General features: G+C 51.7%; 1 protein-coding gene across 2 annotated transcripts in view; it reads right to left on the reverse strand.

Moving 5' to 3' along the window:
• Positions 1-24035, reverse strand: part of LOC111835807 (neural-cadherin) — an 84382-nt gene continuing 60347 nt past the window's right edge. The window contains exons 14-33 of one of the 2 annotated variants that reach the window (XM_072716921.1): positions 23367-23494; positions 22576-22762; positions 22162-22305; positions 18316-18599; positions 16047-17664; positions 15699-15792; positions 13887-14071; positions 13561-13793; positions 12637-12914; positions 11329-11543; positions 10407-10534; positions 9795-9922; positions 8479-8590; positions 7572-7752; positions 7279-7445; positions 6395-6659; positions 5601-5781; positions 3868-4121; positions 3061-3218; positions 1-2139 (exon numbers count right to left, since the gene is read on the reverse strand). In XM_072716921.1, coding sequence (XP_072573022.1) covers positions 1765-2139; positions 3061-3218; positions 3868-4121; positions 5601-5781; positions 6395-6659; positions 7279-7445; positions 7572-7752; positions 8479-8590; positions 9795-9922; positions 10407-10534; positions 11329-11543; positions 12637-12914; positions 13561-13793; positions 13887-14071; positions 15699-15792; positions 16047-17664; positions 18316-18599; positions 22162-22305; positions 22576-22762; positions 23367-23494 — 5315 coding nt within the window. In that variant the 3' untranslated portion in view covers positions 1-1764. Of the gene's footprint in view, positions 2236-3060; positions 3219-3867; positions 4122-5600; positions 5782-6394; positions 6660-7278; positions 7446-7571; positions 7753-8478; positions 8591-9794; positions 9923-10406; positions 10535-11328; positions 11544-12636; positions 12915-13560; positions 13794-13886; positions 14072-15698; positions 15793-16046; positions 17665-18315; positions 18600-22161; positions 22306-22575; positions 22763-23366; positions 23495-24035 lie in introns of both variants that reach the window. The other variant, XM_072716920.1, reaches the window with a different exon arrangement.

Here is a 24035-nt window from a genome sequence, read left to right on the forward strand (position 1 = left end):
GAAAATCTTTTTATTAAAATTTCATATACAAAAACAATATCTGATGTTAGGCTGCAACATAACAAAAATATGTACATATTATGCAGGCGTGCAGCGGCCCTGCTATGTGGTGATCAGGGTCAGACGACTGGCCATTGGGTTGCTGAGACATTGGCATGCCCCCCCCCCCCCAAAAAAAACAACCTGCATTTCATCCCTTTTCATGGCCGATTTCCTTTCCTCTGTCAGTCTCTTTATGCTTACTGCTGATCCATGTCCCATCCCGTGTTCTTGGGAAAATGTGCTGTGAAACTCGAACGCTAATGAAGAGGGGGGGTAGGCAGCGCTGCAGGCGTGGCATGCGGTTTGGGGATGGGGGGATGGGGGGTGTGTGTGTTCGCTGTTGTGACACCCACAGTCCAAATTTCCGTCTCGGCCCATATGCTCATTCTGAGTCACGTGACTGGGGGGCGTAAACACAGCCTTTATCATTTCTTACTTACTGGGTTCCTCCCAGTGTCACAGGCACCAGTCTGTAGGTCATTATAAGCTTAAAACTAAATCTGCTGAGTGCCGAATTTGGGGACGATCACAGTTTGAGAGTGTGAGACGCTGGATCAAACGCAGGCTGCATTATTCAGCAGGGAACACCTGTTCCATGTCTTACACTCACACCCGCATGCCAGCACTCCATGAACGGGAAAATAACCTCCACATACACTCCAGACATTTACAAAACTTAGTGGTAACACCAAATATTTGTTATTCTTGATTATTATATATATATTTAATAAAAATATACTATGGAACCATTTTGGGAACATAGCTATCAAGTTCAAAACATACGTAAATAAAAATAACATGGGCAGGTGGAGACACTGTTTGGCACCGATGTTTAGGTGCTGAATAGAGTCTGACTGGACCTCCCCCATCCCTCACTGTCCACTGACCCTAACCCCAAACCCAGCCTTAAGTACATTCTGGCAGTTCCATCATGACATCACAAGATGCGACAGTCTGTCCCGACTTGGCTCCGAAGATGGGAATTTTCAACCAGTCCTACATCTCAATACAGAAACAGATAAATAGCCTAGTAGAGACATCGACACAGTGTACATCCAGGAGGGAATGTATTGCAGTATAAAAATAATTCACATACAGTCAAAGGTCACCATCGAAAGCTAAATCCAGCTCAATTCTCGCTTGCCGTCAGTGGAAATGCATTTCCCAGCTATCAGCATATTAAAGTCTGTATATTTGGCAAATGGATTCAGGAACCCTACACAGAGCGGTGAAGGCGCTTTTGTAGTGCAAGTGCGGCTGGATTAAAAAGAAAGACGGTGTGCTTGGAGAGGCCGGCGTCAGCTCACGCGAGAGGAGCTGGGAGGATTATCGGAGATGCCGGGACCTTCTTTGCCACAGAGAGACCGGCACGTGTATTCTCTCGCTGCACCCGGTCAAACAGCACGCCTGGCCACAGCCTCCAAAAACAAATTACCCTTACTGATGTACTGAGGCTTCTTGCTGCTCCTCTTAATATTCAAAACCCCAAATAAATACAGCACATTTAAAATTTCACAAAGAAACATCAATAAATTAGACTCCTCCTGATCCTTTAAGTGCTCCAGTCCTGCAAACCCCTTTCACAGAAAAAGCATCGACAATTTCTTCACAGAAAAAGAAAAAAGTCACTCTGAAAAAAAGTTTTTTTTTTTATTTTACAAAGACCTGCATTTAAATAAAAAAAAAAGTGAAGAAACTGGTTCAATCTGGTGCACTTTGCCATCAGTGGGGGTCCTGGCTCTGGCCGTACTTCTGAACAGCCTCTTTGTAGGTCAGGACAAGCTCAGGCCGGTGGTACAGCTCCCTCAGGGCCTCGAACTTGGGGCCCCACTGGCGCAGGCAGTCATAGGTGAAGATGTCGTCGGGTGCGGTCGAGCCCAGCGAGCTGAGGCTGCCGACGGGCGAGGCTCCGCCCTCCACACAGTACACGTGGTAGGTGTCTGCCGGGAACGCCTGGTCATCGTTATCTGCCTCCCACACGATACGGGAGACGTAGCCCTGGAAGTCCATGGGGCAGTGGGTGCTGCAGCCGCCGGAGTGGGGGCAGGCAACCGAAGCAGCAATGGCTCCTCCTGGATGCACCTCCTCCTGGGAGCCCTGGGAAGATTTGATAAGAGGAGCCGTGGTGCAGGAGGATGACTGGGACAGGCTGGAGCAAAGGGGCCTCTTCAGCTCGGTGATGTCATAGGCATTCTAGAGCGAAAACACCACTGATACATGAATGTCCAGCCTGGCGGCGTACAAGGGTGACAGAGCGGGTGAAAACATCTGCGTCATGAGGAGGACAGCGGGTGAAAACATCTGCATCATGAGGAGGACAGCGGGTGAAAACATCTGCGTCATGAGGAGGACAGCGGGTGAAAACATCTGCATCATGAGGAGGACAGCGGGTGAAAACATCTGCCATATGAGGAGGACAGCGGGTGAGAACATCTGCGTCATGAGGAGGACAGCGGGTGAAAACATCAGCGTCATGAGGAGGACAGCGGGTGAAAACATCAGCGTCATGAGGAGGACAGCGGGTGAAAACATCAGCGTCATGAGGAGGACAGCGGGTGAAAACATCAGCCATATGAGGAGGACAGCGGGTGAGAACATCTGCGTTATGAGGAGGACAGCGGGTGAAAACATCAGCGTCATGAGGAGGACAGCGGGTGAAAACATCAGCGTCATGAGGAGGACAGCGGGTGAGAACATCTGCGTTATGAGGAGGACAGCGGGTAAGAACATCTGCGTTATGAGGAGGACAGCGGGTGAGAACATCTGCGTTATGAGGAGGACAGCGGGTGAGAACATCTGCGTTATGAGGAGGACAGCGGGTGAGAACATCTGCGTTATGAGGACGACAGCGGGTGAAAACATCTGTGTTACTGGAATGACGATGGGTTACAATGCGTTACAATGGTGACAAGTGGGTGGAAACATCTGCATTATGAGAGTGATGAAGGGTGAAAACGTGTTATGAGGGTGATAAAATCTGTGTGTCCGTTACACATTGCATTAGGGGGGGGGCCCTACCTGGTCCTGCTCGCCCCCTCCCTCCTCGTTGTAATTCAGGATGTTCTCTCGGATGTCCTCCCAGCTCTCGTGTTCTGCCGGGATGTGGTACACGCCTTGCTTCTGGAACTTACTTCGGCTGCCCTTCTGGTTCCACACTGTCACGGCGACCAGAACCGCTGAGGGGTGGGGCGGGGAGGTACAGAAAGGAATGAGCGTGAGTGAAACTACTGCAGTCTGACCCGTTCAAACCCATGACAGAATGAGAGGCAGCGCTGCCTCTATTGATGGCCAAAGCCCTGCCAGACGCTCATCGGCCACGTTGGCTTGCTGACACACTGTTTCATTTCTTGAGTCATCCACTTGTGAATTGCAATGTGTGTCTCCTCCTGTTTTGCATTAGGAGGGGGAGGGAGTGGCACCCCACCCGGCCGGAGGTGCGGCTGGCACCCACCATGGTGCTGGTACCAATCGGATTATCCACCAGCAGACGGGTCTGGTGCTCTGCCCTTTGTGCCAGTGAACCCAGTGGCAAGAAGAACTGGATTTCTCCAACACCATCTCTGCATATGCTGTCTTTCTGCTTTCTTTCTTCTAACGGGGTGCTGATGTTCTTGGGGGGGGGGGGGGGCTGTCACCATGGAAGCTGCCGACCTGTCACTCTCCCCTCGCTCAGCACATACCCAGAAGCCCCTGTTTCAGCCTCTGGCTACATCTCAGAACAGCCTGCCTGGTTTAATCTGGCTGTGAGCACTGGTTTAAATGAAAATGGTCGTCAAGGATGGGCGGAGCCTGCTGCTGGAAGGGGTGGAGCTTTGCTGTAATTACCGAAGAAGACGAGCAGACACATGCTGATGGCCAGGATGGAGCTGGGGCTCAGGGCGGCCAGGCGGAGCGCCTTCATCTGGCTCACCTCACACCACTGGCCCCGGAAGCCATCCAGGCAAAGGCACTGGAAGTTCTGGGGTGACTGGGTGAGGCAGGTGCCACCGTTGTGGCAGGTGGAGGGTGCACATGGGGATGGGGCGCAGTGCTGGAGCCCTGACACGTTGTCCACCACCATGACCTGACCTGCCGCACACCTGGGGAGACGCAGGGAGCAGAGAACTTGAAATACACACACAGATACATACAATATCCTATTGGGAGCCAATAGTACGCATGGCTGTTGCATGATTTTATGGAATCAGATTTTGTTTTCGATTCTGCTTATCGATTCTGATTCTTATCGATTGCCTGTTTTGATTTTGATGTGCTAAAAATATGAAGTCAAACATTTGGATACCAAACATATCCTTCCTCTGTGTTTGTGCAAAGTACATGGCTATACATGAATACCATAAGCGAAAATCAGTAGGCTGCATAAAAATGATATTAAACCACTGCACGTGTAAAACTAAAGTACACTCACACTTGGAAAATGCATTTTAGCTTGCTTAAACCTGTATGTGTGCAAACCTGTAGAAATAAAGTGCATATAATGTACAACACGTATAAATAAAACACTAAGAAATGCAAAGGACTCTTTCAAGCACAGTCAGTCAGTGGGCAAATATTAATCAAAGTCTAGGGATAGCACATCTAATTAATTTGGGGACACACCACTTCCTGGGACAGTACAAAAAATGTTAACTAAATTGTGGTTTCCCTGGATGCTGGGACCCAGAACTATCCCAAAAACACCTTGGTATGTCTGTAAAAGCCAAAACCTTTCTAAGCCTAACCCTAACCCCTAATCCTAACCCTAATATATAAACCATAACCCTATATACAGTATATATATAAAAAAAAAAAATTGCACTGAACCTTGCAAATGTATTGTAAAAGTCTGATGTTTAACCTGCTTCTCCTCAATTCCACCACGAACCCAAGATGTGACTAATATCAGGGAAGTTCTGCTCTCAGGATTTAAAATGGTTGAGTCGTGTTGCACAATGAAAGATGCCTTGTTGTTCACAATGCAGTTGTGTGCCTGTACAGGGGTCCAATCTGCAGTGACTCGTGTTTCTCAACCCATTTCCAGTCTTGACAGCCCACTGGGAATATTCTAGAACCTCCCCATCAGCCTCCTTACGGTGACTAGTATTGATGACAAACAGCACTGGCAGTTCTGCATGCTGAAGACGTTACAGCTACTGGTTCTGTTTTTTTGGGCATATATCTAAAATATATATCTATATACTTTTGTTTTTTTGTGTGTCACACCCTACAGTAAGACAAAGCAGGAAATTCCCATATTTTGATAACAGACTGTGGGAATAAATAATATTGTGACCAAAGCAATGAAATTCAAGCCCTGATGTGTAATAAAAGATGTGGTGTATTTGAAAATGCGCACATAGTAATCGATAAGCTGAACTGAAATTAAAATCTTATAACAAGTATCAAATTCCTGACCTTAAGTACCCGATTTCAGATTTGGAATTCATTTTCAATTCCGAATCGTAGCCACTAGAGGGCCATGCTGCAGAAAGGGGACAGAGATGGGACCGATTTTAAAGCCCCAAACCCAGATGCCCTCTTAATCCCGCACACTAATCCTGGAGGGTGAGATGTCCCACCTGCACTCGTGCCTCCTCCACAGGTCCACACAGTTCAGTGGGGCGTGGCAGGGCCTGCCCGCGCAGGCGTCCGACCGGCAGCCCGGCTGCACCCCCTGGCGCTCTGTCACAGCGCCGAAATCCGTACTCTGGCCATCCAGAGGCACCGAGTGGCCGCTGATCCGCACGTCCCTCAGGCAGCCTGAAGGTGGCGTGGGATACACGGCCTCAGTGAGTGGCCCCCCCAGTCTGCCCCCCACCCCCACGTCTCTGCTGTCATTGCAGAAAAAAGATCAATAAAACTGCAAACAGATTTTCCAGCAGATAATTAGTAAACCACTCAATTAAAGAATTGATTAATCATTATGAATAAAAGGTGTAAGAACAGGACATGTCCAAGGTGCCACAAAGTCTCCCCAGGAAAATCCCCTCTGCCCAGACAGGCTGAATTCTCTGGGGCTGTGATGTTACTCATGCAAGCGGACTGATCTCTACATCTTCAGCCCCATTTATCCATCTAAAATGTTCCATGGACAGTGTGGGGAAGTTACTCACAAAAAAATCCTTCACAGACAGAGGTGGAAAGTTCAGGTCCAGAAAGTACAAATCCAGACCAGGGTTTTATTTCAACCAACCAGCTGAGTATAAAGAGTCACCGTCACAGAGTACTGTACTGGTTGGTTGAAACAAAATCTAGGTCCGGATCTGTACTTTCTGGACCTGAACTTTTCATCCCTGTCTGTGAAAGATTACTTCCTCCACGCCGTCCAGGGCTGACCAGCTAGAGGTGTGATGTGACTGGGTTCTGGGCCTACCGTGGAAGTCCTGGTGGGCCAGACGGCCGGGGCCCGAGCCCAGCAGCAGAGTGGCGGGTGGCACCGCGAGTCGCCGGCTCTGGGCCAGCATGGCGCTGACCTCGTGGGTCCCACCACCTCGTTCCAACCGCAGTGTGAAAAGGCCGTCGTGCCGCACGAGGCCCGCCAGCAGCCACTGGCCCCCGTCTAGACGCGGCCCGGCGAGGATGAGGCTCCGCTCCCCCTCACCCACGTCGGCACGGACGCTCAGGTGCCCATCTGCGATCTGACAGGACAGAGGGACTTTCAGTAAGCGAACTACTGTACAGTGCCGTTCACAAGCATTCATTTTATATTTTACAGAATTATAATCATTGTTGTGATGATATTTATGTTTGTGTGATAATGGTGATTTGTCATGTTTATGGACGACGCTGGTGCCGTTTTTTCAGGACTTTTCGTCTTTCTATGGGGCCGTTTTATGCACTTTCTGTTTCTGGTAGAGAGAAAAAAGAAAAAAGCTAGAATTTTCCTCGCTGCCAATCGAGCTCATTTGAATTCAGGCTCGGGAGGCTGAGAACGAGCGCCAAGGAGAGAAGGAGAGATAAAGGTCATTCTTAAGAGGAGGGGACAGAGCTGCACTTGTTAGCTGAATGTGAAAAGCGCTTGGAGGCTGGGCCAGAATACCGTGCCGGCGAAGGACACCAGGCCTGCGGTGAAAAGCCCAGATACCGGAGGGTCACCTTGCCTGTCCCCGCCTCCGCTGAAGGACGCACGTCTTGGTAGTGGATAATTAATAAAAGGGTCGTTTATCTAGAGCCTCCTGCCTTGAGCTCGTAATGAACAGCTCGGGACGGTGCTGGGTGTAGGTACAGTGCAGAGGCAGCAGGGGGCGGTGCTGAGACCTCCAGGGTGATGTGCCGGCTGGTGTTGTGTGAGGCGAGGCTGAGCAGGATGCCGCTGGGGGAGCGAGTGCGCAGGAGCAGCTGGATGTCGGTGTGCCGGGGATCGCCCGCATCCCGCAGCCGGTACTGCAGCATGCTGTCCCTCTCGAAGGACCACTCAGGCAGACCTGGGGGAGGGGGGCGGACACGGGTCTCACACACGCTGCCGGACACCTCATCCTGCGGCGCCATCTTCAGGCAATAAAGGCAAAAGCAGCGGGGCGGGCGGAGCGCCCCGGAGGAATGGGACACACCTCTGTCGCATTTGTGTCCGCTGAATCCCGGGTGGCAGTCGCAGCTGAAGGAGCCCCATTCGCCCAGGCATGTGCCATGGTCGCCGCAGGATGGCCCCCCCGCGGTCAGGCACACGCCGTCCGTCAGGCTGCAGCCCGGTGAGCTGTCCATGCTCTCGGCCGGACCCCCCAGGTCGTACACCTGCCCAAGGAAGGAGCTGCGTGCTGATTGGCTGCGTACCTCAAAGGTTCACGCACTCAGGAGAATCCCAGGTGCAACAAAAGCCTGGGCTGAAAGAATCTCAGGTTCAAATGGCATCAGAGAGACTGCTGCTCTACCGGTGCAGGAGGGACCTCACTGTTCTGCTCTTACTCTGTAATATCAGATGAAATTTTAATCCCTGTTTTCAGGCACTTGATGCAGACAGCTGGACACAAACCTGGGAAGGGGGGCACGACCCCCCCAGCCCCCAAAGGCTGCCTGCTGACGCAGACTTATAAGGAGTTTTTCAATACACCTACTTGACCGTATTCGTGCTCTCGCGTACCCGTTTTATGTCATCTTCCAGTGCCGAAGACCAGTTCCAATGCTAAGAACAGAAGTATGGAGGACGGCAAACATCCCCGGATGTTGTTCTTGCCCCGTCCCAAAGATCAAAGATGCATCAGTTGCATCCTTGTCAAACAAGACCAATCCGATGGTTCGTTAAGTTCATTCTTGGGAGGCGAGTTAGCAAGACCGCTACTGTCAAGACTACAAGTACGGTCTTTGTGTTCTTGGTATTGAGAAACACCCATAGACTCACACAGCCCCAGTTACAGTAGTTAAAATGATTTGGTGCTTTTTATTCTGATGTTATTCTGGATCTCCTCCCCCATCTCCTACTCCCCACGTCGCCCCCTGGCTGCTGGCCCAGGGAGTGCGTACCTGACTGTCCGCCACCAGGTTCTGCACGCAGCCTCTGAAGCTCCGGAAGCGTCTGTGTGGGGGGGTCTGCTTCACCCCACCCAGCTGCAGGGGCTGCCTCACATTGAGGAATCTGTGAACGTGCCGGAGAGCCCAGCAGCGTTAACGCAGACAGCATCTTTCAATTCACTTTTAGTGAGTCTTTTGACAAAAACGCAATTTAGGTGTAATGCAATTTGGTCATATTTTACTCATCAGATTGTTTCAGTCTTAATCTAGTTTGAGTCAACAATAATGACAAGAAATTTAGTTGACTAAATCTGTGAAGCCAGTTCAGTCATAACCCAATACAAAATTTTCACATTTCTTTAAAAATTTCATTAAATTATCTGTGTACACACACAGACTGGTCTACCTCTATCCTCTCCACAAACTTCTCTAAAGCTGCGGTATGAACAATCTGTCTTTAAGGACACAAATTTAGCTGCTGTTGTAGTTTTCACACTGCCAATATGAGACAGCTCACTAATTCTAAAATGCCTTCATTTGAACTTTAGCACTAAATAGAAATAACCAAAATGCAAAAGACCTGCAAATAACACATCTTCATTATATTATAAGGAAAACATCGTGAATAAAGAACTTAAATAAAGAAAACTCAAGTCCTCTGTCAAAAACATAAATAAATATCAGAATAGTGAAAACCAACTGGGTTGGGTTTATTTCTAAGCTTTGAACCATGTTTGTTTTAATTTCTTGGTGGTTCGAGGTTCTGTCTGCGTGGCTATTGTCACTCCACGCAGACTGAGTCTTGTCTTCTTTCGTGTCAAATGTGAAATTTATCCATATGTTGGTGTATTTCTTTCCTACTTAAAGCCAAGTGTGGCACAGACTGTCAGACATTATTCCGCAGTTTACAGTATTTTGATGGTTGTCCAAAAGAAACACTATTTCAGTATGTTTTAATCTTGCTGAAAAAATTTGCCGATCAGGGCAGGGATTCTGTGATACAATTTGCAGAGAGTAGTGGTCACCTAACCAGACGTGTAATTTATGCACTTCAAACCGGTTACATCAACATTATCCAATCATGCCCAAATTTCAAATTTGCCTCTTCCTGACATTTTTGTCTTTTTATTCATTGACGAAATTGTCAGTTCGTTCTATCATAGTTATTAGCATTATGGATTAATTTTTATTTTATCATCATCTCATTTCGGTCAATGAACAATTGTCATCGGCGAATCATTTCTGTCATGGGGTGGAGCTTAGCAGTCCCATGTGACCGGGGACCAGCAGCAGTGCCCTAACCGTGCACGGGGTAACCGCTCTCCTACCTCGCCATCCCTGGGGTCTCGCCAGACGCCCTGCAGGCTGACTCCTCCATCTCGGGCACCTCAGACCCCCGCCCGTCCCCCTCGGCTGCTGTGGCTCCGGAGCAGAGATCCAGCATGAACTGCACAGTCTGTGTGAAAAGCCCCAGAGATCCAGCATGAACTGCACAGTCTGTGTGAAAAGCCCCAGCTCAGTCACACCATTCCTGACTTTGGAGATGTACTGTACTCCAGTAGGGGGATTGTGGGCCCACGCTGTCCTGCCAGTTACCTCCCTCTCCATCTCACCTGAACCCTTGTTTGTAGCTACTGGAAAGGTAAGTCACTTTGATATTAAGTCTACTGGGCATTTCCATTGTTCCTGTTTGAGGTTTGTGGGTTTATCAGCCAGTGACTGTGCCAGGTGTCTCCTCTAAGCCTTCCATGTTAAATCAGGTTATTACCCTCAGCAAACCGGTAAAACCCATTAGTGAGGCGGCAGCCCGCTTACGATGCTCCTCACTTAAATCCCCCTCCATCATCCTACCCACGGCCCTGTCAACCATCTTTCTCTCTCTTGCTGTATTATGTTCTGCCTCTTCCAACCCCCCCCCCCCACCCAGCGCCCCGGCGTACCTTGCCGTCGTTCGTTATGTCGAGGCGGTGCCAGCGCCGATCGGCGACCCCCAGCCGCGGGGCCAGCTGCAAGGTCAGGACCCCAGACCCGTGGCTCACACTCAGGGTCGGAAGCCCGTTCTTCAGCTCTGCGGGAGAGTGGCACAGCCAATGTGATGTCACACCTAGCATGGGGGGGGGGGGGGGGGGGCTTTTTTTTAGGAAACTGAGAGCAACAAGCTGTAAACAGGAACCCTGGAGGAGGCTGGAATGTCTAAAGAAGTTTCTGTTGTTCTCTGACTCACCACCACAGTTTGACATTAACTGTTACAGGCACACTGGGGGCGACTGGAAAGCCAATCACAGACACATCCTGATATATCTCACTCAGCAGCTGAGATTACAGCGTCTGTCAGCTGATTAAAATGCCGTTTCCCTGTCCGCTTGGCATCCTGTACTCTGTGAGACGCAGACGCTCGCGGGTAAACAGGTCTGCTGAGCACAGCCTCAGCGCAGCACCGCCGTAACCCCCGGCGACCCGCAGGACCCGCAGGCCGCCGTCGGCAGGCGCGGTATCGAGCCGAGACCGTGAAAAATGCCTCAGCAGGATCAATCGTGCCCAGGTTCGATTTCCTGCCCGCGATGCGGACGAGTCGACTCGATAATTATAAAACGGAAAAGGGGCCTCGTCACCAAGCGTGGCAGGACCCGTGACCTCTGGGGACATTTGGGACATCAGCGAAGTCTGAAGATCAAGCAGAGTGACGGAAAGGAAAGAAGCGGCACTTTAATTTGCAAACAGAGGAAAGGACAGCGAAAGGCTTCGGCTCGGAGCGACGCGCGGTTTGCCTTCCTGTTCCCGTCCCTGGGGGACGTTACAGTGACTGACATGGGGGGGGGATAGAGAGGCGCCGTGATGTAACACGTTGGGTCCAGCCCTCACCCACTGCGATGAAGTCCTCGACATCACCGGCCTGCGTGGGACCCAGAGGTCCGTTGTACAGCAACAGCCCATCCGCCGCCTCCGTCAGGAACTCCAGAGAAATGCGACTGTGGAAGCAGGGCTTCAGCGGCGGGAACCAGGCGTATCCGTGCCCACCGAACGTGTGCTTCACCTGCTGGCACTCGGGCCCATCGAACATGGGGGGGCACTGACACCTGCAGGGGGCATGGCACAAAGGGGCATTTTGTTGGACCTTAAAGCCCTCAGTTTTCATGAAAGGGCTGTAGCTCGTAACACAGCAACAAACAACAACAACTACAATTTATTATTAGTAGAACAAACAACCACTTAGGGTCATGGGGGGTCCAGAGCCTAGAAATGGGTCGATCCAAATTTTTTCAGTTCTGATCCAATTCCGATACACAACTGCGGATACGAATACAGATTCTGATACCAGAGCTCTTTTTATTTTAATATTTTAATATAATAGATACATATAATATAAATATTTATACTTTATATATAATTCATATTTTTAACTAGTAAATTTTAAACAATCCCAAAAAATCTCTTATTAAGCTATTAGAAACATACATAATGTACTGTTCCACCTGGTTTGTACATCTTGTTTTAAACGTTTTTGAGGCATTTGCAGTGAATATCTTCCAAGAGAGTATATGCAAGTGGTAAATGCTTAAAATGCCCCACAGTTTCTCTCCCACTGGCAAGAGAGTCACTTACACCTCGTGGTAATAGCAGCCGCTCATGTATCACAAACTGTAGCGAGTGCGCAAAACAGCCCAAGCCAGCGACTCCTAAGTCATCCATTGCTTCTTTCATATTACCCGCATTGTGTTGCACTATTGCATGCGCTTTGTTTAGTGGGATTTTCCAACTTTGTTTTTAAAAGGACTGAAATGGCTATGCTAGTCGTTGTTGTTAAAAGTGTAAAATACTACCAGATCGTCACCCTCTTATCTGATGTTCTCACGCTCTTCGTACCGCTCCTCTACCCAAACTCACTCTACCGAACACACTGTACTGAACACACTCTACTGAACATACTCTACCGAAAACATTACTGAACACACTGTACTGAACACACTCTACCGAACGTACTCCAGCCGAACACACTCTACTGAACACACTACTAAAAACACTGTACTGAACACACTGTACTGAACACACTCTACCGAACATACTCTACCCGAACACACTCTACACACTACTAAAAACACTCTGCGAACCCCACCCCCCTGAGCCGGGGGCCCCGGGCAGATCCCCTTGGGTTGGTGCCGACCCCTTCACCTGTATCCCAGCTCCCCGTCGATGCAGGAGCCCCCGTTCAGGCACGGGCCGCGCGGGTAGGAGGCGCAGGCGAGGTGGGGGCTCTCCCGGGCCTGGCAGCCGCACCGGGCTCCGACAGACGCGGCCAGCGACACCAGCGCAGTGCTGCCCCGGCTCAGCGGGGTGGGGGTGTCGGCGAAGCGCACAGTGCTGCTGCAGCCCCCCGTGGAGCCGCAGTCGCTGTAGGCGCAGTCGTCCACGCCCACCTGGGAGACGGGGGTGCCCAGCACCGCCTCCAGCTGCAAAGGAGAGCCGCGCGGCATTCAGCAGGAAGCTCATCGCGCACGATCATGTCATGCCTAACCCTAACCCTAAGCCTAACCCTAACCCTAACCCATTTTAATAAAGCAGAGAAACCGGGCCAGGGAGCATGACTGAGAGTCCTGCTGGCAGCAATGAGCGAAAAGGGATTGTGGCTTTAGAGCAGGCTGAGGTTTTGGAGCAGAAGTGAAGCTCTGTGCCCTTAATAAACAGGCCTACAGCCCCCCCCCCCCTCCAAAATAAGCAGCTGCTATCTGTGTGTCTCTGTGAGCTGCAACAACGTTTTCTTTTCCCAGAAATCCCCAGTCAGATTTTTATTTATTATGAGAAGTGTTGAGACCTTTTGCTTGTTATCAGTTCTGACATGTTTTCCAGTTTTGTGAGGTTTGGCTTGGGGGCCGTTATTTACATTAAAATGAGTCAGAGGGATGTCGGCGTAAAGACAGGATTACATGCGTGTGTGTGTGTGCGTGTGTGTGCGCGTGTGTGCACGTATGTGTGTGTGTGTGCACTTGTGTGTGTGCGCGCATGTGTGTGCGTGTGTGTGTGTGCGCGTGTGTGTGTGCGCGTATGTGTCTGTGTGTGTGCGCGCGTGTGTGTGTGCGCGTGTGTGTGTGTGCATACCTTGGCCCTGTGCAAGGCCACATTCCCATTGAGCTTCTCGGCCTTGTAGTAGGGCGAGCCCTGGGCGGCGTACCACACGGTGACCTCACGGGGGCGCCGCCGGCTCTCGGCCACACTGAAGACATGCACGCACTCGGGCTCCGTCTGCAGGACCTCGGACAGGAAGCGCCTCAGCCGCAGGAATCGGCTCTCCCGGCCCGGGGCCCCTGAGAAGAACTCCTCCAGGGTGAGGTCTGCAGGGGGACGATCATCATGGCCGTTACCCACCCTCTCCCTGTGAGCCCTGGGGGGGTTTAGATGGTTGCTGAGAAGGCAGGATCACCCACTGGACAAGCGCAGGGAGCCGGCGTTCTCCACGGCCTCCTCCTTCAGCTCCATGATGGTGACCTCTGCGCTGGATATCACGTCGGGCCAGGTTCCGTCTGACACCCGGACCTGCAGGCTGTAGCTCCCAGGCGGAGTGTCGGCCTTCAGGCTGATCTGCCCAGAGCTCCGGTTCAGCACAAAGTGCCTGAGAGACAGAGGTGTTTTCCCTAAGCTTGTACCCAAACAGGACCTATCAGTGACGAAGCAGTGTGGGGGTGGTGGCTGACCCAGAGCAATCAAGGGATAAGGGCCTTGCTCAGTGAAAACAATCTGCCGACTAACCCTAACCCTAACCCTACAACCGACAACCTTACGATCACAGGCAGAGCATCAAAAAGGGTATTTTTTTACTTCTGCACCATAGGCCACTCACGTAGGCCATAGCATGATCTCTGCATAGGCTCGACTGATAAATATAAATCAGCCTTTAGGTTGCTGTGACAGTGACCTGAAGGTTGTTGGTTCAAATCCCAAAGTCAGCAGTGTTTCGCTGCCGGGTCCCTGAGCAAGGCCCTTAAGCCCTGATTGCACTGGGGGCTGTCTGACCCTGTTTCAATTGTACATTGCTTTAGATAAGTGTCTGTTAAATAAAGAATTTGTAATTTGAATGTATAAGCAGCAAATATCTCAAAACAAACAGATTTTACCACTTGTTTTCACTCTCACATAGCAACACAATGCCTTCCCCCAACCGCACGACCGCCTCAAGTTCCTCCACTAAGCCACCACTGTTCCCAGTAAGGTTAGTGTACCAGCCATGGGTTTCCAGTGGAACAGCTTGACTGTAAGTCACACGAAGCGGCAGACAGGGGACAGGCGAGCCAATGTCCCATCAGCTATGACCCACAGCTCCCGTCTCACAGCAGAAAGCTTCTGGAGCAAAACGATCCAGTTGTGCTGTGTGTGTTTTGAGCACTAGGTCCAAACCCGCCTGTCGTGTGCAGGGCTGTATGTCAGCAAGGGCACGGGGCTGACCCTGGATCCTATTCAGATTAGATTTTAAAAAGTGCAATCACGACTCTGTAACAGAAATTGAGCTGCGTATTGGCAATGGCCTTCAGTGCAAGAGCCAAATTAAGTAATTAACTGTCAAGTAAGCAAATAAAATATGGCCTGGATCGAAGACGCCTTCCAGACTACAGATGACGGTGCCAAGTGCGGCCAAGGACAAAACTATTACTTCAGGAATACAGTAATGAGTCCATTATCCGCAGTAACGACACTCAATCCTCCTGATACCTATCTGGGGCAAATCTGTCTGTCCACAAATAAGAGTCGCTTCAGAGAGTCCGCTCAGAGTCGTGATTTAACATCACACGATTTCTGCCTATTTGTTAGGTAGCATACATCACTGGCTCATATGTATTTTGCACAATAATTTATTTTTATAGTAGCAATAGTGTTAAACAGGCAATTGCTCATGTAATTAAAGGATGTTAAGCTGAACAGGGCGATGGTTTTCCATGAAAAACGAGAAGGAATGAAAATAGGAGGCAGTGATGAGGCAGCGAGGGTGACTTTGGGGTACAAGCGGAGGCAGACGACGCTCAGTGTGACGGACGGCTCGTTAGGATCCGCAGACGATGGTGCGCACGGCACCGAGCGTGAGCTAGCGCTGCCGTTACCGCTAGCTAAACCCGCTGCCACAATCCTTGTGAAGGATTAATGCGTCACACGCCGCGTGACGCCGCTCTCTGGAAGGCTTTTCTCATCCTGCCACTTAGCAGGTCTCACCCGAACCCGGTGCGAGCTTCACGTGGAGATCAAGGTACCTGGAGGTCTTGCCTTCCAGTCGGTAAAGCTTCTCATTCCAGTCATCAAGGTCGGGGGATCGAACCTGTCCGAGTGGGGCTGTTGGCAGGAAGCCTGTGGAAAATACAGAACCTGCTTACTGAACACCGGAGCAGAGGAAAATAGCAGTGTTAAGTATGTAATCCTGTCAATAAAATAGACGTCTTTTAAAACAGGCATGTTTGCATGCCTATTAAATTCCTGCTTCATGGTCTGCTCAAAACAATAAATTTTCATTAGAAGGCTTGATATTTAAATACACACGCACACACACACACACATATATATGTATAGTAATATCTATTCAAACCAGGTGTTTGGGCGTTTACCTTTGTAGCTGTAAACGATGAAATCAGTGTGGCCTGCTTCATGGGGATGGTCATTCCGGTCGCCGATGGTAACAGTCAGCGTGTTGGTGGAGCTCATTGGAGGAGTTCCACTGTCAATCATCAGGATGGGCAGGAGATACTCCTTCTGCTGCTCACGGTCGAAGGTGAGCAGGGCAGTGAGGAGAGCGCTGCCGTTCCTGAGGTCTGTCAGGTTGAAGGCAGCCGCGTCGCGGCTCTGTGTGAGCAGGCGGATGGCGAAGGGCCCGGTGTTGGGGGTGGAGTCTCTATCGGTGGCGTGCAGCAGGACCGAGGTCTCGTTCATACGGACTATCTGGGGTGCAGCCGAGTTCTCCCACACGATTGGCTTATAAGGTGCCTCAAACTCCGGCCCGTTGTCATTGACGTCCTGCACAGTCACCAGTACGATGGATGTGCCCGTCAGCGCCGGGTTGCCCATGTCTGTAGCGTGAACCATGAGGCGGTGCTGAGAGATCTTTTCTCGATCCAAAGAACCTGCCACAACCACCCATCCATTCTTATCCACCAGGAACTGGTCATGGGGATCAGACTCAGGGACGATGGTGTAGAAGAACTTCCCATTCTGGCCTGAGTCCAAGTCAACGGCAGTGACTTGAGCAACTATCGTCCCGATGGGAACGTCTTCGAACATGGAGCCTGCGTCGTAGAACTGGGGGAAGAAGACAGGCGCGTGGTCGTTGGAATCCTCCACCTGAATGACACAGTAGGCCAGGCTGAAGAAGTCCATGTCCTCCGCCTTCAGGGTCAGGTTGAAGGTACGTTCATGGGGCTTCTCAAAGTCGATCTTCTTCTTCAGCCGGACCGTCCCCCGCCGATTAACCTTGTCCGTCTCGATGAAGAACTTGCGGTCCTCGTCGCCTCCCACGATGCTGAAGGTCATCAGCGCATTCTCTCCCTGGTCTCCATCTGTGGCGGACACCACCAGCACTGCACTGTTGATGTCCAGGTTCTCGGTCACAGAGGCTGTGTACACCTTCTGGGTGAAAATGGGAGTGTGGTCATTGACGTCAGACACCATAATAGTCGCAGTTCCGGTCCCCGAGAGACCACCCCCGTCTTGAGCTTCCACCACCACGAAGTACCGATCCACTGCTTCCCTGTCCAGGGAACGAAGCACTGTATAAATGGTCCCCGTGGAGGGATTGATGGAGAACAAGTTCAGGTTGATCTCGTTGCGCACGTTCTGCATGATGCGGTACGTCAGGATGGCGTTCTTCCCGGCTTTGGGGTCGTCCAGGTCTGTGGCCCTCATGTCCATGATGGACGTGTCAGCCGGTGAGTTCTCTGGCACGTGGCCCACGAAGCAGCTCTCCACAGCGCACGGGAACGCCGGCGCGTTGTCATTGACGTCCCGCACCTCCACGATGACGTCGGCGAAGCCGGTGAGCCCCGCCCCGTTCTCGTCGGTCGCCAGCACCAGGAAACGCCAGACGGCGCGTTGCTCTCGGTCCAGCTTCTTCTGTGCGTAGATGCGGCCTGTCCACTCCTCGATGGTGAACTCGGTCCCGGCGCCCTGCCCGTGCAGCGAGTAGCGGACGGCGGCCTGGTCTGCCTCCTGATCGGGGTCGATGGCTGACACCTGCGGGGACACGCGGTTGAAAACTTCACTTCCCCCCATAAGCTATGAGGCAAACTAAGTCATCTCCATCTCGCTGGGGGGGGGAGGGGTATGCAAATGGATCCCAAATATCCATCATCGGGCGTAAAACACAATTAAAAGTTAATAGGCACGGCAAAGATGAAATTCAGATTTTTTTTGTTGTCTTTAACCAGAGGGTTTGTTTACAGAAAAACCTTTGAAGTCTGACGATCGGCACGTGCCGGCACCTTCATAAACACCAGGAAACACTCCGGGTCATGGGGGTCCCCCCCCCCCCGCCCCAGACAGGCGCGGAGCTTCACTGCTCGGCAAACCGTATGTTTGCCAGTGGAGGCGGCCTTGCTGTGGGATCCTATTACAGACGAAAGCTGCGCTTTGTCACCATGCTGATCTGTCACTGTTCTTTCCCTTTTCCCCACCCTACATCACCCTCTTGTTTTGTTTTCATTAGCGCCTCATTAAACAAGTCTGCAACCCTGTGGGGGGGGGGGGTCACCGACTGTCTGAATGGATCAGAACCACTTATACACATCCATCCATCCATCTATCCATCCATCATCTATCTATCTCTCCGTCTGTCCGTCCATCCATAACCCAGCCACCGCCCAGAGCCCTCGGCGCCCCCCTGACCTCCAGCACCAGCACGGGCCCGCCGCTGAGCTCCTCGGTGACAGCCGCGTGATACTGGTTCTGCCCGAAGAGCGGCGCCTCGTCGTTGCGGTTCACCACGTTCACCACCACCGCCGTCCGGTTCTCCCACTTGCCGTCAGAGGCCACCAGCAACAGCTCATAGCGCCGTTCGACCTCGTAGTCCAGCGGCTGCGCGATGAACACCGTGCCCACCTCGGGCTCCACGTCGAAGGCACCCAGCACGTCGCCCGCCGTGATCTGGTACCTCAGCTTGGCGTTCGCTCCTGGGCAGGAACCGGGGAGGCAGACATCAGACCAAACCCAGGCCACAGCTCTTAACGTTACTTATAAAACCGCATCTGTTATCGTTGCTTATGATTTCGCTCACAGGGGTTCATACAGCTGGATACCTGCCCTGCAGAATTCGGGTTATGGTGCCTAGATACAACAGGCTCTTAGATGTAACAGCAGCTTCTGTCGGGCGACACAAAGAGCCCTGGGGTGGGGGGGCGGGGGGGTCCCACACCACCTGTTATCCTGTCCTGCCATAACCTCACCAAGGTCCCACTGCGTGCATAATTACCGTGCACCTATAATGAATAACCCTGCTCCAGCCTCCCCTCCGTATCCACACGGCCCCCAGTCCCTGTGCGCCATTAATTTTTCACGAGACAAACAAATCACGAGGGACAGCTATTATCCCAGTAACATCAGATCCTGCAAATTTCATCAGGCCGCGCCTTACTGCGAGACGGCCATAACCGTATTTTACACGGCAGTCCCCCCCCCCCCCCCCAAATGGGAGATGAGGTCTTGCGCCCCTTTCAAAAACAGATTTAGTGCTTTATGTTTTCTTTTTAATCCAAACTGTTTTCACAGCAGCCGCCATTAAACGTTCTGTTGGTGTAGTGATGGAGGTGTATAGGTGGCCCGTGGCTGTGTGACGATGACACTCCAACCTGCGCTAAAGCACCTGCAGGACTCACAGTGTCGCGGGGGGGGGGTCTGACCCACTGCGGTCAAACTCTGGGCACCTCCTTCCAGCACAGGGGAAGGAGGGGGGCGGGGCCACAGGGACCCTGGCCTCAGCTGAAAGCTGATTGGTAGCTGGAATGCCCCTCCCTGATTCAAAACATATCATTGGGTAAAGGTGGGCTCCTCTGTTGGCCCCTCACCTTAAAACATCCTAGAATGTCCAAATCAGATTCTCTGCTGATGGTAGAACTTTCTAGGCAGGAAGGGGTCGGGAAGTGAGGGGTATGCATTGGAGTGGCTGTATTCCCATAGTGTGCCCTCCATCCAGCCAATTCAGCCCCCCCCCCCCCCGTGTTAAACCAGCACACTCTACTATTAACTTGTTCGTTTCATGCATTTTCTACCCTTGATGATAGCCGGTCCCTGGCTGAATGAAGACCTGACAAAGCAGGGGAAGCTAATCAGCCTTATGAAACATTTAAAGGCCCCATAAACCCCCCTCCCCCCGCCCCCCCGCTCCCTTCGGATCCATCCCTAATTATTTCGATTCCCCATCACCATACTGAATGCAGTAAAAAAAAATTTAGGTCTAATGGAAAGTCATTTGATGTGTTTTTTGGAGCAGCGGTAGAAGTGTTGAGGGGATCGGATTCTGATTTGCACTTTTGTTCCTGACCATCGCAGACTGCTAGCCAACTGCAGAAGCTGGCTGCAGTTACAGAAGAGCCTAAAAATGAAGCACGGCCATCAAAAACATTCTCCAGAGGTGCAAACATATATATCTTGTATTTCTTCTTCTCGTGGGTCACGCTGGTCTTGTTCCTGGGCTGTAGGACGTCCTGGGCGGGCTGAATCTGAGCGACCCTCTCACGCACGTGTCTTTCGCTAACAGCTAGCATGCTAGCGGGCATGACGACGAGGTTCGTTAGCATACAGCGCCTTGCGGGAGCCTGTTTGTAGAAACCTTCTGTCCTGAACAGGGCATGGCTGCCTGGATCGCTGGTACTGCGGGGAGCGTCCTCCCGGTCTCAGAGAGCCCATCTTGCCATGCGGAGGCAGCGAGCGAAGGAGGCATGAATGTAACAAGCTCTGTTATCTCAGAACCTCAGGGTATCATAAATAAAACAAAGGAGAGCTTCACTTCGGAGGTCAAACAGGAAGAAGAGGGCTGTGTGCCAAAGACGCTGACGCACCGCCGACTGGAGAGAGAGCCAAAAACGGTGCGAAGGGGCTTCTGCGCCCGCCACTTTAGTTGGACATTAACGGGATTGTGGGTTCCATCCATGATCTATGACTCATCACAGGGAGCGCCTCTCTGCATGGTGGAGGCCAGCTCGCTAAGCCCTGCTTTCGTTTTTGGTCTGTGAAGCTGATTCGGTGCTTGGACTTCCTCATTACCAACAAATGGAGGTGCCAGGACCTTTGACGGGGTCCCAGCGCACCCGTGACAGGACAGGGACAGGCTGTGAAGCTATAGGAAACAGAGGGGACAGAGCAAGGGGACGGGGACAGAGCGAGGGACAAGGGGCTGGAGACAGGTTGTGAAGCGAAGGGACAAGAACAAGATTAGGAGAGCAGGGACAGGCCATGAAGTGAGGGGACGGGGACAGACCAGAGTAAGGGGACGGGGACAGACCACAGAGTAAGGGGACGGGGACAGACCACAGAGTAAGGGGACGGGGACAGGCCATGAAGTGAGGGGACAAGGACAGACCAGAGTAAGGGGACGGGGACAGACCACAGAGTAAGGGGACGGGGACAGACCACAGAGCAAGGGGACAGGGACAGACCACAGAGTAAGGGGACGGGGACAGGCCATGAAGTGAGGGGACAGGGACAGGCCAGAGATCAAGGGGACGGGGACAGACCACAGAGTAAGGGGAGGGCACAATCAGCAAGCCCCACCTCATAATGGGATCCGGTCATGATTTATGGATTATCTCCCACTAATGCAGATCATCGGCTGAGTCGGACACCTGGGCGGGCTGACAGAGGTGGGGGCCCCAAGGTCATGGAGGTGTCTAGTCACACTTGAGAAGGAACTGATTACTCTAATGGACAGATAGGAGGCGTGTTCAGGTCACAGACCCTAGGCAGGATACGCCTGGAGGATCAGGCAGGGCTGGGGGCTGAGCGTTCCTCAGCGCCCCCTCAGCGCCCCCTCAGCGCCCCCTCAGCGTCCCTCAGCGCCCCCTCAGCGCCCCCCTTCAGTGTCATCTCAGCTGTTTGCCTCTTAAAAGCCTTTAGCGACAGAATACCTCCTTTGTCCTGATCTCAAACAGCGGTGGAAACGTAGGGTGCCATTAGATACCTCTGCGTAGTGCTGAACATTGGCAAAAAAAGCTGTTTACCCGGATTTTCTCAGCTTTTTTTTTTTTGTTGGTCTCACTCGTGTTTTGCAACTTTGTGCTAAATCAGTTGTCACTTCCGATGTCACAAAGGCACCATGAAAAGTGACATTCTGTGAAAATAAACCCAGCACCATTTTCACACAGGATTTTGCCACTGTCATTAAAGTTCGCTCCTATTTATTTATTAATCTTGGAAGGCAGCGAGGGACAAAGAAAACAAAGAAACATCACATAATTGCCCCGGGAGGCCTGAAACAGTGACTCCTACATTAGCTGGGGAGGACTTGCTAACGAGCTCTGAAAATAAAACCCTTTCCCTGAGTCTCTTTCAGCCCCTCTGCGGTGCTCGTCTGGATCGGGCCTAACAGGCAAAGAGTGGCCTGTAAACAAAGGCGCTGAGAGCCGCCGGAGCCCCCCCCAGGCCTCTCAGATCCCCTCCAGCGGATCCTATATCCACACCCTCCTCCTCCGCCACGCTCCACAAATCTTCCGTCAGCCACACACGCAGACGCTCGGCTACCTTCATCCTCGTCGTTGGCTGTGACAGTGATGACCGCGGAACCCACTTCCTGGTCTTCCTCCACGCTGATCTCGTACACGGCCTGGGAGAAGGCGGGGGCATTGTCGTTGACGTCCGTGATGAAGATCCGCACGTAGGCTGTGTCTGCGCGTCAGGAGATGAACGGCAAATGGGCTCGTTATGGGTAAATCATATTTCATGTGGCGGAAAGGTTGCAGAAACTGGGAGGCACTCAGAAATAGACCCTCAGTACATCATCACTCAGCCGGAAACTTAAACAACAAAGGAATCCTAAAGGCTAAAGCCGAAACTGATTACAGGGAGGATTATGGCAGCACCTACTGCCCTGTCCCTCCCTGAAGGAGACGTTGGCAACAGTTAGGGGTGAGTCTGGAGAACGGGTCGGACCGGCACCTGTGTTGGGCTGCCCCTGCTGGCCCGGCCTGGCCGACTCCGAGCCGTCCTGCGACTGGACCTCGATCAGATAGGAGCCCTTCTGCTCTCTGTCGAAGGAGGCGCGGCTGTGGATGACTCCTGTGTGGGCGTTGATGCTGAAGAACTGCGAGTCTCCGCTCTGGTCCTTCAGGATGATGTAGTTGATCTAGGGCCACATGTGGTCAGTGTGATCAGAGGTTCCACAAGAGAATGACGTCCTGAACACCCTCACTGTCATTTTAAGTGCTACTATGCACCAATGCATGGGCTGCATACAGTTATTACATAATGTGACTATACATCACTATAGTATTATCACATAATAATAATAATAATACTCTATATTTTATTATATTCAGAAAAGTAATGTAATTTTGGAAAATGGACTCAAACCTTACTAGCTATGAAGGCTCAGTACCATAAACTATAAAAACATCTATAATGGGAGTGATGTTTACACACTCATTACGTCTCTCTTACACACTCCTTGTGTCTCTCTTACACACTGTGTGCACAGAGCATCTGTCTCATCTGTTGCTTTTTTAATTCGATCACAATGAGTAAGGGGCCAGGCAGGGGGGGGGGGGGCAGGCAGTGGGGGGGGGGTGGTCGGCCAGGCGGGGGGGGCGGCCATCTTACTCCGATAGCACATTTGTCCAGGCAGGGTTTCTCTCTCAGAATAATGTAGAATAATGTACTGGCTCTTTACTCTAAATTGGGCACCGTAGAAATTCCACGGCTCTTTCCAGAATCAGGTCTGAGATCCTCACCGTGCCGTGGAGGTCCGAGTCCAGGTCCACGGCAGACACCTGGATCACCGACGTGCCGATGTCGGCCCCCTCGGGGACAGTGGCCTCGTACGTGGGCGACATGAAGAACGGCACGTTGTCGTTGACGTCTGCGGACACGCACGCACACAAGGGCAGGTCACCAACGCGAGCCGGGACGGCCAGGACACGATGGGTGTCCTGTCAGACGCGGCACTGGTGAGCCGCCCGTTGGTGGGCGGCGGATATGAAGACCCTCAGGTCATGCCACGCGCCTCGTTACCGATGAGCGACGCGTCTTTTGTTCCCTGCAGACCGCTGATTACACCACATCTATAATGAGCTTCGAGGGCCCTTTGTCTTCTGTTTCATTACATTTCAATTTCCATTTTCCCCTTAATTAATGATAATGCATTGTCAAGTGCTGCGGCTGGCAGAAAGGGCCCTTCGCCGATCGGCCAAGCCGACACTTACTGCGCTGGCCCCACACAAGAGTGACTTTCATGTGCAACAATAGTGCCTCAGCTTCACCATTAGAAATATGAGTGGAAAAAAGCATCACTTTGCTGCAGACAGAACATAATCGCTAACATAATCTAAACAGGTTGGATGCTGGGAGATTTACCAGCCTCTGTGGGGAGCAGCTTTCGGTGGGTGAGAGCAGTAATTCAG

The sequence above is a fragment of the Paramormyrops kingsleyae genome, chromosome 9, assembly GCF_048594095.1.
Source record: "Paramormyrops kingsleyae isolate MSU_618 chromosome 9, PKINGS_0.4, whole genome shotgun sequence".
NCBI classification, from domain to species: domain Eukaryota; kingdom Metazoa; phylum Chordata; class Actinopteri; order Osteoglossiformes; family Mormyridae; genus Paramormyrops; species Paramormyrops kingsleyae.